General features: G+C 44.7%; 1 protein-coding gene across 12 annotated transcripts in view; it reads left to right on the top strand.

Annotated features, from left to right (window-relative positions):
- HSF2BP (heat shock transcription factor 2 binding protein) overlaps nt 1-12,096 on the top strand; it is a 103,708-nt gene extending 91,612 nt beyond the window's left edge. For 6 of the 12 annotated variants that reach the window (XM_059164853.1, XM_059164858.1, XM_059164852.1 and 3 more), the window contains 2 exons: nt 3,761-3,821; nt 11,358-12,096. In XM_059164853.1, coding sequence (XP_059020836.1) covers nt 3,761-3,821; nt 11,358-11,559 — 263 coding nt within the window. In that variant the 3' untranslated portion in view covers nt 11,560-12,096. The remainder of the gene's footprint in view (nt 1-3,760; nt 3,822-11,357) is intronic. The other 6 variants (XM_059164860.1, XM_059164856.1, XM_059164857.1 and 3 more) reach the window with 2 other exon arrangements.
- Nucleotides 12,097-12,941: the final 845 nt, after the last annotated feature.

Genomic DNA, 12,941 nt, shown 5'->3' with positions numbered 1-12,941 from the left:
TATTACATGTATATTTTATAATATTGGTAGAAACTAAAAGGGCCCCTTTCAGTTTAGAAACTTAGCTCTTTTAGTTCTAGTAATCTTTTTTCAATCATTTTGAATTATTGAGTCATTACTGAGTGATTCCCTTTCTTTGTTTATTCCGTTTTCTCTTTTTGGACTATCTGTTATTTGAATGTTGAGCCTCCTATTCTAGTCTTTTCTTCTGTTCTCTGTCTCTTTGTATTTTTTTAGTACCACTTATAAAAAACTTTTTATTTTTTTAATTTCTTTTCAGTGTTCCAGAATTCATTGTTTATATACCACACCCAGTGCTCCATGCAGTACGTGCCCTCCTTAATACCCACCACCAGGCTCACCCAACCCCAACCTCCCTCCCCTCCAAAACCCTCAGTTTGTTTCTCAGAGTCCACAGTCTCTCATGGTTCATCTCCCCCTCCAATTTCCCCCAACTCACTTCTCCTCTCCATCTCCTAATGACTTCCGTGTTATTCCTTAAATGCTCCACAAGTAAGCAAGACCATATGATAGTTGACTCTCTCTGCTTGACTTATTTCACTCAGCATCATCTCCTCCAGGCCTGTCCATGTTGATACAAAAGTTGGGTATTCGTCTTTTCTGATGGAGGCATCATACTCCATAGTGTATGTGGACCACATCTTCCTTATCCATTTGTCTGTTGAAGGGCATCTCGGTTTTCCCCACAGTTTGGCAACCGTGGCCATTGCTGCTATGAACACTGGGGTACAGACGGCCCTTCTTTTCATTACATCTGCATCTTTGGGGTAAACACCCAGTAGTTAGCATCACTTTTAAGAGATTTCCGCAACTTTATTTTCCATCCTTCCTATTGAGATCTTCATCTCTACTATCATGCATTTAATTTCTAACTGCCTTTTTTTGAAATTAAAAAATATAACATCTCATTCTTGAATAATGGATGATATAACTTCTTCTATCTCTTTGAGGAAGGTATTAATATTTTTTTAAATTTTTCTTCTCATTGAACACTCTTCTTTTCCTTCCTTTTGTTTCTGTTGAAAATGATGACCATCTTTTTCTCAGAGATCTGGTGATATGCATTGTCTTCTCATGTTTAAGGGTGAGATTCATAGTACAACACCCATTCATGATAAAAACCCTCAACAAAGTAGGTCTAGAGGGAACTTACCCCAACATAATAAAGGCCATATATAAAAAACCCACAGCGAACATCATAGTGGGAAAGACTGGGAGCTTCCCCCCTGAGGTCAAGGTCAAGACAAGGATGTCTACTCTCATCACTTTTATTCAGCGTAGTGCTGGAAGTCCTAGCCACGGCAATCAGACAACACAAAGAAATAAAATCATGCAAATTGGTAAAGAAGAGGAAAGACGTTCACTATTTGCAGATGACATGATACGCTATATAGAGAACCCCAAAGACTCTACTAAAAACACTATTGGACCTGATACATGAATTCAGTAAAGTCACAGGATACAAAAATCAGCAAAGAGAAACATGTTGCATTTGTATCCACTAATAACCAAGCAGCAGAAAGCGAAATTAAGAAAACAATCCCATTTACAGTTGTACCAAAAATAATAAAATGCCTCAGAATAAACCTAACCAAGGTGGTGAACGATCCATACTCTGAAAACTATAAAGCAGGGATGAGAGCAATTGAAGGTGACACAAAGGAATGGGAAGACATTCCGTATTCATGGATCAGGAGAACAGATACTGTTAAAATGTCCATATACCCAACGAATCTGCAGATCTAATGCAATCCCTATCAGAATGCATGTTTCACAGAACGAGAATAAACAGTCCTTAAGTTTATATGGAACCATGAAAGACCCCAAATAGCCAAAGCAACCCTGAAAATGAAAAAGCAAAACAAAACTGGAGGTTTCACAATTCCAGACTTCAATTTATATTACAGAGTTGTAGTAATCAAAATAGTATGGTACTGGCACAAAAAGAGACACAGACCAATGGAACAGAAATAAACCCACAATTATATGGTCAATTAATCTTTGACGAAGGAGGAAAGAATATGCAATAGGAAAAAGACAATTTCTTCAACAAATGGTGTTGGGAAAAGTGGACAGCTACACGCAGAGGAATGAAACTAGACCACTTTCTTATACCACACACAAAAATAAATTCAAAATATATTAAAGACCTAAATGTGAGACCTGAAAACATAGAAATCCTAGAGGAGAACACATGCAGTACTTTCTCTAACATCACCCATAGCAACATTTTTCTAGATCTATCTCCTGAAGCAAGGGAAATAAAAACAAAAATAAATAAAATAAATTTTGTCTTCAAGAAAAAAAAATTTCTGCACAGCCAAGGAAACATCAATAAAACTGAGAAACAACTTACAGAATAGGAGAAGACGTTTGCAAATGACCTATCCAACGAAGGGTTGGTATGCAAAATACATAAAGACTTGATGCAACCCAACACGGAGACCCCAGATAATCCAATTTTAAAAATGGCTGGGGGGGCGCCTGGGTGGCTTAGTGGGTCAGGACTCTGCCTGCATCTCGGGTCATGATCCCAGCTTCCTGGGGTCGAGCCCCATATCGGGCTCCCTGTTCGATGGGAGGCCTGCTTCTCCCTCTCCCACTCCTCCTCCTCGTGCTCCCTCTCTCACTGTGTCTCTCTCTGTCAGATAAATAAATAAAATCTTTAAAAAATGGCTGGAAGACCTGAACGGGCAGTTCTCCAAAGAAGACATTGAAATGGCTAAAAGACAAATGAAAAGATGCTTAACATCAGTCATCGGCAGAGAAATGGAGATCCAAACCACAGTGAGAGCCTGCCTCACACCCGTCAGGATGACGAAAATCAACAACACGAGAAACGACAGGCGTCGGCGAGGACGCGGAGAAAGGGGAGCCTCGCGCTGCTGCCGGGAATGCGGGCTGGCGCAGCCGCTCTGGGAAACGGTACAGAGTGTCCTCAAAAGGTTAAACGGAGCTACCCCGTGACCCAGTATTTGCAGTACTGGATATTTGCCCCAAAATATAAGAGCACTAATTCAAAGGGATACGGACACCCCTATTTGAGAGCACTATTACTTACAGTGGCCAAACTGGGGAAGCAGCCCAGGTATCCAGTGACTGATGAACGGATAAAGATGTGGGGTGTGTGTGTGTGTGTGTGTGAGAGACACGTATACATACATATATATATATATATATATATATACATGTATATAAAGTGGAATATCACTCAGCCACCAAAAAGCATGAAGTCTTGCCACGTTGAATGATGTGGATGGAGTTACAGACAGTACCATGCTAAGCAAAAGGAGTCCGAGAAAGACAAACGCCATATGATTTCCCTCGTGTGGAATTTAAGAAATAGAAACGAGCGAGACACACGAGCAAGGGATAAAAAAGAGGCAAATCAAGAAACAGACCCTTCCCTGAACAAACTGACGGTCAGCAGAGGGGAGGGGGGCGGCGGGACGGGTGGGATGGGCGGTGGGGATTCCAGAGTGTGCGTGAGGTGGTGAGTACCGCGCAGGAGGGCTGGGTCGCTGCACGGTGCGCCCGAAACGAGCGCAGCACCGTGCGTCACCTCCGCTAGAGGGGACCGTGGGAGCGGTTTCTGCCGCCGGACGCCCTGCTTGGGGTGCGGTCGGGAGCTGGACCGCGGTGAGAGCCGGGGCAGCTGCTCCCCGGGAACTCACGGGCCAGCACCGTTCACGCTTTCTCAGATTGGCCGCAGAGGACTCATGTAGTCTCCTGTCTGCAGGGCAGAGGCCTACGGGCTCTGGAAACACAGTACGGAGGACAGGGTGTCTTCGAATTTATGGGTATGTTTTTGCAGAATTCCTGTGCTCTCCAGAGAGAGCATCCTCCTGCACTTGTGCCTGACCCTGCCCCAGACATTGTTTAGAAAGTAGATAACCAGGGGCGCCTGGGTGGCTCAGTGGGTTAAAGCCTCTGCCTTCGGCTCAGGTCATGATCTCAGGGTCCTGGGATCGAGCCCCGCATCGGGCTCTCTGCTCAGCGGGGAACCTGCTTCCTCCTCTGTCTCTGTTTGGCTCTCTGCCTGCTGTGATCTCTGTCTGTCAAGTAAATGAACAAAATCTTTAGAAAGTATGTATAGATAGATAGATAGATAACCAGTCCTTGAGGGGAAAAAGCAATTGCTTAGGGGAAGGGAGTAAGGAAGAGGGTCCAAAAATGTGATTTTTTCCCTTTTTTAAAGGTCAGTGTTACTGAGTTATAATTTTACGTGGGGTGAAATCCACTTACCAGTACAGAGTTCCAAGAGTTGCGACCTACGCCTCCATACATGTAAACCGAAGTTAATACCCAGGACGGTTTCATCTCCGCAGAGTATTCTCCGTGCCACGGTGGGGTCACCCCTCCTCACTCCCAGGCCTTGGCAGCTGCAGGTCTCTCTCTTCTCTCCTCCTGCGGCTTTGACATGTCCAGGGGCGCACATGCGCCGTCGTGACGGGTGCAGATTTTAGAGTCCAGCTTGTTTCTCAGCATAGTTCGAGATAGATCATGTTTTTGTGTGTATCAGTTGTTAATTTATTTTATTGCTATTTACATTTTTACTCTATAGAGATGCCATGGTCTCTTTTTATCTGTTCATCAGTTGAAAGATGTTTGGGTTATTTCCAGATTTTTCTCAACGATGAGTAAAGACACTGTGAGTAAAATATTTGAAGATATATTTAACCAAAGTAGATACATGAATGGGAAGTGAGCACGTGAAAAGATGTGTCTTTTCCAATATTTTGACAATTCTTATTGGGTGGTTTGTTTTATTATTAGTAATTATTGAGTATTTTTGAGTTTATGCTCTGTATTCAGTTTTTTTTTTAATAAATCAGATACATGTTTTACAAGTATTTTCTTCTGGCCTACTAGTTCATCTCTTCATTTCCTAACTATATCTTTGGAAGAGCAGATGTTTTTAATTTTGATAGCACTTACTCATTTTTTTCTTCTATGGATTGTGCTTTTGGTTTTATATCTGAGAAATTCTTACCAAACTCAAGATTACAAAGATTTTCTCTTGTTTTCTTCAGAAGTTCTTGGTGTTTTAGGTTTTACATTTAGGTCTATTGTTAATTTTCATGTAAGTTTTGTATGTGAGGCAAGGGTATGTATTCAAGTTTTCTGTTTTTACCTATGAGCGTTCAATTTTTTCCAGCACTGATTGTTGAAAAGGCTATTATTTTTCAAATTAATTAATTTTTTTTTATGGTGCAAAAGGTGCTTTAATTATAGCACAGGTCCATAGACTAGAAGACTTGCACTGGGTTTGGTGAGGAGCATCTGATTATACATACTTTTAAGTTTGTGGAGGGAGGGGTGGGGGCAGAGGTAATGTAAATTTCTAAGGAATTTCTTTCTGTTTGCTGAAAGTGGGGAGTACTAGTTCGTGAAGGTCCGGCTATATTTGTCAAGATAAGGTTGTATTTAGTCTTTTATGAAATATCTACATTAAGACAGCCATGAGTTACTTGAGGAATCCTTTTTTTTTTTTCTTAAGATTTTATTTATTCATGAGAGAGAGAGAGAGAGAGAGATATCACAAGTAGGCAGAGAGGGGCGAAGCAGGCTCCCCGCTGAGCAGAGAGCCCAATGTGGGACTAGATCCCAGGACCCCGAGAAATGCAGAAATGCAGAAATGTCTGTTCATGTCCTCTGCCCATTTCTTGATTGGATTATTTGTTCTTTGGGTGTTGAGTTTGCTAAGTTCTTTATAGATTCTGGACACTAGTCCTTTATCTGATACGTCATTTGCAAATATCTTCTCCCATTCTGTCAGTTGTCTTTTGATTTTGTTAACTGTTTCCTTTGCTGTGCAAAAGCTTTTGATCTTGATGAAATCCCAATAGTTCATTTTTGCCCTTGCTTCCCTTGCCTTTGGCGTTGTTCCTAGGAAGGTGTTGCTGCGGCTGAGGTCGAAGAGGTTGCTGCCTGTGTTCTCCTCAAGGATTTTGATGGATTCCTTTCGCACATTGAGGTCCTTCATCCATTTTGAGTCTATTTTCGTGTGTGGTGTAAGGAAATGGTCCAATTTCATTTTTCTGCATGTGGCTGTCCAATTTTCCCAGCACCATTTATTGAAGAGACTGTCTTTTTTCCATTGGACATTCTTTCCTGCTTTGTCGAAGATGAGTTGACCATAGAGTTGAGAGTCTATTTCTGGGCTCTCTATTCTGTTCCATTGATCTATGGGTCTGTTTTTGTGCCAGTACCATGCTGTCTTGATGATGACAGCTTTGTAATAGAGCTTGAAGTCCGGAATTGTGATGCCACCAACATTGGCTTTCTTTTTCAATATCCCTTTGGCTATTCGAGGTCTTTTCTGGTTCCATATAAATTTTAGAATTATTTGTTCCATTTCTTTGAAAAAGATGGATGGTACTTTGATAGGAATTGCATTAAATGTGTAGATTGCTTTAGGTAGCATAGACATTTTCACAATATTTATTCTTCCAATCCAGGAGCATGGAACATTTTTCCATTTCTTTGTGTCTTCCTCAATTTCTTTCATGAGTACTTTATAGTTTTCTGAGTATAGATTCTGTGCCTCTTTGGTTAGGTTTATTCCTAGGTATCTTATGGTTTTGGGTGCAATTGTAAATGGGATGGACTCCTTAATTTCTCTTTCTTCTGTCTTGTTGTTGGTGTAGAGAAATGCAACTGATTTCTGTGCATTGATTTTATATCCTGACACTTTACTGAATTCCTGTGTAAGTTCTAGCAGTTTTGGAGTGGAGTCTTTTGGGTTTTCCACATATAGTATCATATCATCTGCGAAGAGTGATAATTTGACTTCTTCTTTGCCGATTTGGATGCCTTTAATTTCCTTTTGTTGTCTGATTGCTGAGGCTAGGACCTCTAGTACTATGTTGAATAGCAGTGGTGATAATGGACATCCCTGCCATGTTCCTGACCTCAGCGGAAAAGCTTTCAGTTTTTCTCCATTGAGAATGATATTTGCGGTGGGTTTTTCATAGATGGCTTTGATGATATTGAGGTATGTGCCCTCTATCCCTACACTTTGGAGAGTTTTGATCAGGAAGGGATGCTGTACTTTGTCAAATGCTTTTTCAGCATCTATTGAGAGTATCATATGGTTCTTGTTCTTTCTTTTATTGATGTGTTGTATCACATTGACTGATTTGCGGATGTTGAACCAACCTTGCAGCCCTGGAATAAATCCCACTTGGTCGTGGTGAATAATCCTTTTAATGTACTGTTGAATCCTATTGGCTAGTATTTTGTTGAGTATTTTCGCATCTGTGTTCATCAAGGATATTGGTCTATAGCTCTCTTTTTTGATGGGATCCTTGTCTGGTTTTGGGATCAAGGTGATGCTGGCCTCATAAAATGAGTTTGGAAGTTTTCCTTCCATTTCTATTTTTTGGAACAGTTTCAGGAGAATAGGAATTAGTTCTTCTTTAAATGTTTGGTAGAATTCCCCCGGGAAGCCGTCTGGCCCTGGGCTTTTGTTTGTTTGGAGATTTTTAATGACTGTTTCAATCTCCTTACTGGTTATGGGTCTGTTCAGGCTTTCTATTTCTTCCTGGTTCAGTTGTGGTAGTTTATATGTTTCTAGGAATGCATCCATTTCTTCCAGGTTGTCAAATTTATTGGTGTAGAGTTGCTCATAGTATGTTCTTATAATAGTTTGTATTTCTTTGGTGTTAGTTGTGATCTCTCCTCTTTCATTCATGATTTTATTTATTTGGGTCCTTTCTCTTTTCTTTTTGATAAGTCTGGCCAGGGGTTTATCAATTTTATTAATTCTTTCAAAGAACCAGCTCCTAGTTTTGTTGATTTGTTCTATTGTTTTTTTGGCTTCTATTTCATTGATTTCTGCTCTGATCTTTATGATTTCTCTTCTCCTGCTGGGCTTAGGGTTTCTTTCTTGTTCTTTCTCCAGCTCCTTTAGGTGTAGGGTTAGGTTGTGTACCTGAGACCTTTCTTGTTTCTTGAGAAAGGCTTGTACCATTATATATTTTCCTCTCAGGACTGCCTTTGTTGTGTCCCACAGATTTTGAACCATTGTATTTTGATTATCATTTGTTTCCATGATTTTTTTCAATTCTTCTTTAATTTCCCGGTTGACCCATTCATTCTTTAGAAGGATGCTGTTTAGTCTCCATGTATTTGGGTTCTTTCCAAACTTCCTTTTGTGGTTGAGTTCAGGCTATTTTTTTTTTAATTAAAATGCATTTCTTAAAAAGAATGTAAAATGGCATTTGTATGTTTGTTGAGGTTTTATAAAACTATGGTGTGGTCCAGTGTTTTCTAATTCTGATTCTTCTTTCTTTCTTTCTTTTTTAAAGATTTTATTTATTTGAGAGAGAGAGCAGGAGAGGGGAGAGGTCAGAGGGAGCGGCAGACTCCCTGCCGAGCAGGAAGCCCCATGTGGGACTTGATCCTGGGACTACAAGATCGTGACCTGAGCTGATGGCTGTCACCCAACCAATGACCCCCTCAGGCTAATCCTGTTCCATTTATCTCCGATTGTCCCTTCAGATTGTCCCTTCATGGGTATCACACTGTCTTGGTAACTCTTAAGTCTTGAAATCAAGTACTCTGAGTCTTTCACTGTTTTTCTAAACTGTTTTGGCTGTCCTAATTCCTTTCCTTTTCCAAAGAAATTTGAGAATTAGTTTGTTGATTCTACAAACAAGCTTCCTGGGACTCTGGCCAGGAGTGCGCTGGGTGTGGCAGGTTGACACAACGGTGTCGGGTCCTCTGGTCCATAAGCACGTTCTCTCTCTGCGTTTACTTACGTCATTAATTTCTTAACATCGGTGTTTTATGGTTTTTAGCATACAGATCTTGCACATATTTTGTGAGATCTATACCTAAATGTATTATGTTTTTGGTGCTATTGTGAATGATAGTCTTTTTAAAAAATTCTGTTTCCAAAGTACTGTTACTGATACCTGGATACAGTTGGTCATCGCGGGCTGACCTTGCTCAAACTCAAGTGTTCAGGGCTTCTGTGTTTTTACGGATTTTCTTTTCCTTACTTTTTAAAATCAGTAATGGGAATAACATTCAAGTTCTTAGCTCTAACTGAGAATCGATTTGCCTGTAGAGTTCTATCCTATTTTGCTGTGTCTTTTGAAGCTCTGTCATTTGGTACACACATACCTGATTGAGACTTTTCTGTCTTCTTGGTGTGTGACCGCTCTGTAATTAGGCATTGTTACCCCGTGGTCCTGGTAACATTTCCTGTTCTGAAGTCTACTTTATTTGGCAATAATATAGGCTCTGTAGCCATCTTTTAAGTAGTGTTTGGCGTATTTTAAATATTTGTTTTTACTTTTAACCTCTGTCTTTGTATTTATCTTGAGTGTCGTGTGAGCAATGTATAGTGAAGTCTTGCTGTTTTGTGCATCCTCCGGCTTCTAATCGGTGTTTTTTTTAGAATTTTTATTTCTTTTCAGTGTCATCGGTGTGTTGATACTATTTGCATTTAATGTTTGGAGAAAAATAGAAAAATATCTCTAGTTTCTTTTTTCCTCTTTTTTTGTTCACTGTTAGATTATTTTAATATTCTATTTTATGGTACTGTTGGCTTATCATTTATGCTTTAAACACTTTTTTTATGACTTGCCCTAGGGTCTACATTACAATCAGATGCGCTCTAGGAACGTACATTGGTGTTTCCCATCTATGAATCCTGTTTGGTTCAGATTCGTTTTCTAGCTGGGTCATGTCTGGGTCTGGCCCTGGATTACTTCGTCACTTCACCGTGGGCCTTTTGTTTCCCTTGCTTTGTTGTAATTTCTGATTAGATGTTGGACATTGTGTGCAGAGCAAAAGAGCAGACTTTTTCTGTAACGGGCTGAATAGTAAATATCTTTCAGGCCATATGTGGTTTCTGCTGCACATTCTTCTTCCCCCCCTTTTAAAAAAAGTGTCCCTTTAAAATGTGAAAATCACTCTTTGCTCACAGCCTGTACAGAAATGACTCGTGGGTGGCACTTGGTCTCGGGGCCGCAGTGAGCCGGCCTGTCTGCAGCAGGGGTGAGGTCAGCACGGCCGTGGACGTGGCCGTGCATCCTCTCCTGCTGGGCTGTCGGTGTGCGGTGAGACGGGTGTGGGTTTTGTTCTCGCCTTCTGTGCACAGCAGGCGTCCAAGTCTCCTCTCTTCCTCCTGCGGGGTGAGGCGAGAGCTGGGCTGCCCGAATGTCTTCCTCGGCACCTGCTCCCCCTGCGTGGCTGGCCCTCCCCTTGTGCCTGTGTTCAGGGGTCACCTTCCTTCCTCTCGCTCCTTTCCCGGCAGTGACGGCTGTTACTGGCTGCTGGGAGTTTGCTGCACTGATGCTGGGGACAAGGGGAGTTCTTTGTTTTGGGTGAACTCCTGTCCATCTGCGTCCGGGTGCCAGGGCCTTCCCAGCGATCCTCCCCCCTGTGGCAGCCACTCTCCGCTGCGGGGCTCTAGGCGGCCCATACTGGGGGGAGTTGCCATGTCCTCCCCCAGAGTAGGAGGACTCAAATGGTCCAGGCCCAGGACGTCCTGCCCTCCGTCCTGGATGGAGCGCTGCCGTCTTCACTGGGCCCTGGAGGCCCGGCTCAGCGCGGGGCCTGCGGCAGCATCCACACGCGGCAGCTCTCACCACGGACTTCCCGAGTCTGCTCTTGTGATCCACTCACTTGTTGAAAGAGTTAAGCATAGCGCTAAGAAAGAGGGATTGATTTTGAGCCTGGTTCCCATCACAGCATCTGGCTGAGAGTGGACGGACGGCACATTGAGGCTTCCCGGTCGGCAGGCGCGAGGAGCAGGACAGCCGGAGCCTCCTGGTTACGGCTGTGGCTCCGCGCCGGGCTTTTCACGCCCAGCCATGCTGCGGCGATGCTGTGGCGCGTGCCCGCCACTAAGTTCCCAGACTTGAGAGAGCCTTCCTTGGGAACAAGGTGGCACTGTGTGTCCTGCCACCCATGACTCTGGGGGCCCTGGGGGCCCCAGGGAGCTGCTGCGCCTGTGTGGGGCTCGGGGGGACCAATGTGCTCCAAGTACAGACGGGGCAGTACCTCTTCCACAGTCTTCCGTGGGTGCAGCCGCGGCAGCTCTGCGAGCAACTTGGCAGCAGGAAGGCGCTCTTATTTTTAGTTCCGCATCTTCAGACTATCCGAGTGCGGGCGGTTTTGAGGATGGACATCACTAAATCAATGGTCATTGAGTTCTGTTGTGTCGCTCTTAGGTGCTAAGCCTTTAACTTAAGAAGTGACAGTGTCTCGGTCAGCTGGTGGTCACAGAGCCATCAGACTTGTCGTTCCGAAAGGCCGATAGACTTCGCCAGTTCCTGCAGAGTCTCATTCTAACCAGAAGCGTTCCCTCTCTTCCCCAGACCCGGACACAGAGGTGTGTCTCCACGCGCTGCGACTCGTCCAGTCTGTGGTCCTGGAGCCGGAAGTCTTCTCCAAGTCAGCCTCCGAGTTCCGGAGCTCCCTGCCCCTGCAGCGCATCGTGGCCATGGCCAAGAGCCGCAACCCGCACCTGCAGACCGTGGCCCAGGAGCTCCTGGAGGACCTCCGCACCCTGGAGCGTGACGCATAGGAGCGCTCGGTGTGTCCCTTCCCCTCCCCCAGGCCCCCACTTTGTGTTCCGAAACCGTCACCGTGCGCCAAGTGTTATAGACGGTAGAATATGAGTGACTCGAGAGGGATGTGAATGCGTATGTATCCACACCACTTCCTCCTACAAGCGAGAGTGCCTGTGGGTGGCTGCTTGACCCGGCCAGGGGGCAGCTGTGGAAGATCCATCCTTCCGGCCGGCGAGGCCCACGCCCAGGACCTGGAGGAGGGCTGTCTTTGAGCGGCTCCCGCTGCTCAGGGGACTTCCCAAGACCTCTGGGTTCCCCTGCACGAAGGGGATGAAATAGTCACGTGCCCCGCTGGTCAGCATTTTCCTGAGATACATGTTTTGAAAAACAATTCATTCTCTCTCTAGTAGTGATAATTGATTCCCTAAAATGCAAGTTCACCTTTAAGCCTTTCGGTGAACTTGCTAGTTCAGGTGACATTGGACGTTTCAGTTCTGTTTTTTGTGCCTGTTTTACTTTTGAATAAAGAAAGCCAGAAGAGTCACTGGTGTGCACGACTCCTGTGTTCCGAAACACTGTACGCTCGCTATCAGGAAGTCGCTTATTGTGACACAGATACTTGGTCGGTGGGAAACACAGTCCTTAACGCTGTTCTGGGCATTTGTACACTCAGAAGTTCCACTTTCCATACAGGAGAGATCAGGAAAAGGGGCCTCCCAACGAGCGCCCAGACCGCTGGATGAGTTCTTCAGATGATGTCTGCCGGAGTGTCCCAGGGTGCCCCCAGCTCGCAGATCCTTCTCAGCTGCGCCTGGGCCACTGGCAGAGCAATGGAAGCCGGAGCATGGAGAGGGGACGTTCCATCCGGGTCACCCTGGAGTGTCACATCCGGAAGCTCGTTTGTTCCTTTCTTGGGCTGCTTCCCTCGTAGAGATGCTGCGGGCGCTTGGGTTCGGGGTACCTCTTGGGGAGAAGGCACGTGCCACAGCCCCGGTGCTAGGAGCCTCGTCCACGTCTGTAAGCTGCGTCTGCTGTGTGGCGTGCCCCGAGAGCTTCATCTTTCTAGCCAGGGGCGGGGAGGACAGCGCGGGTGGAGTCTCAGGGGCCGGCAGACCGGGGAACGCCGTCAGGTCTGCGGAGCCGGAAAGCCGTGCCGGGAGGTGGCTTGAGACCCGTGGGTGCAGAAGTCGGTCCATCTGTGTGCGCTGGCTTGAGAGGTCTGACCGCTGGTGGGTAAAATTGAGGACACTGTGCGTTTGGACTCCTTCTAGCGTGGAATTTTCTGTTGGGGTGTTTGTTAGGGTAATGGGAATAAACACGTGTAATTCGCTTGCGCTGCCTCTAGAACGCAGGGTCTTTTCCTGCCAAAGATGGGATCGCAGCGCAGAG

The sequence above is a fragment of the Mustela lutreola genome, chromosome 2 (assembly GCF_030435805.1).
Source record: "Mustela lutreola isolate mMusLut2 chromosome 2, mMusLut2.pri, whole genome shotgun sequence".
Lineage (NCBI taxonomy): Eukaryota > Metazoa > Chordata > Mammalia > Carnivora > Mustelidae > Mustela > Mustela lutreola.
Note: the sequence above shows the minus strand (reverse complement) of the source record. Positions and strands in the feature narration are given on the sequence as shown.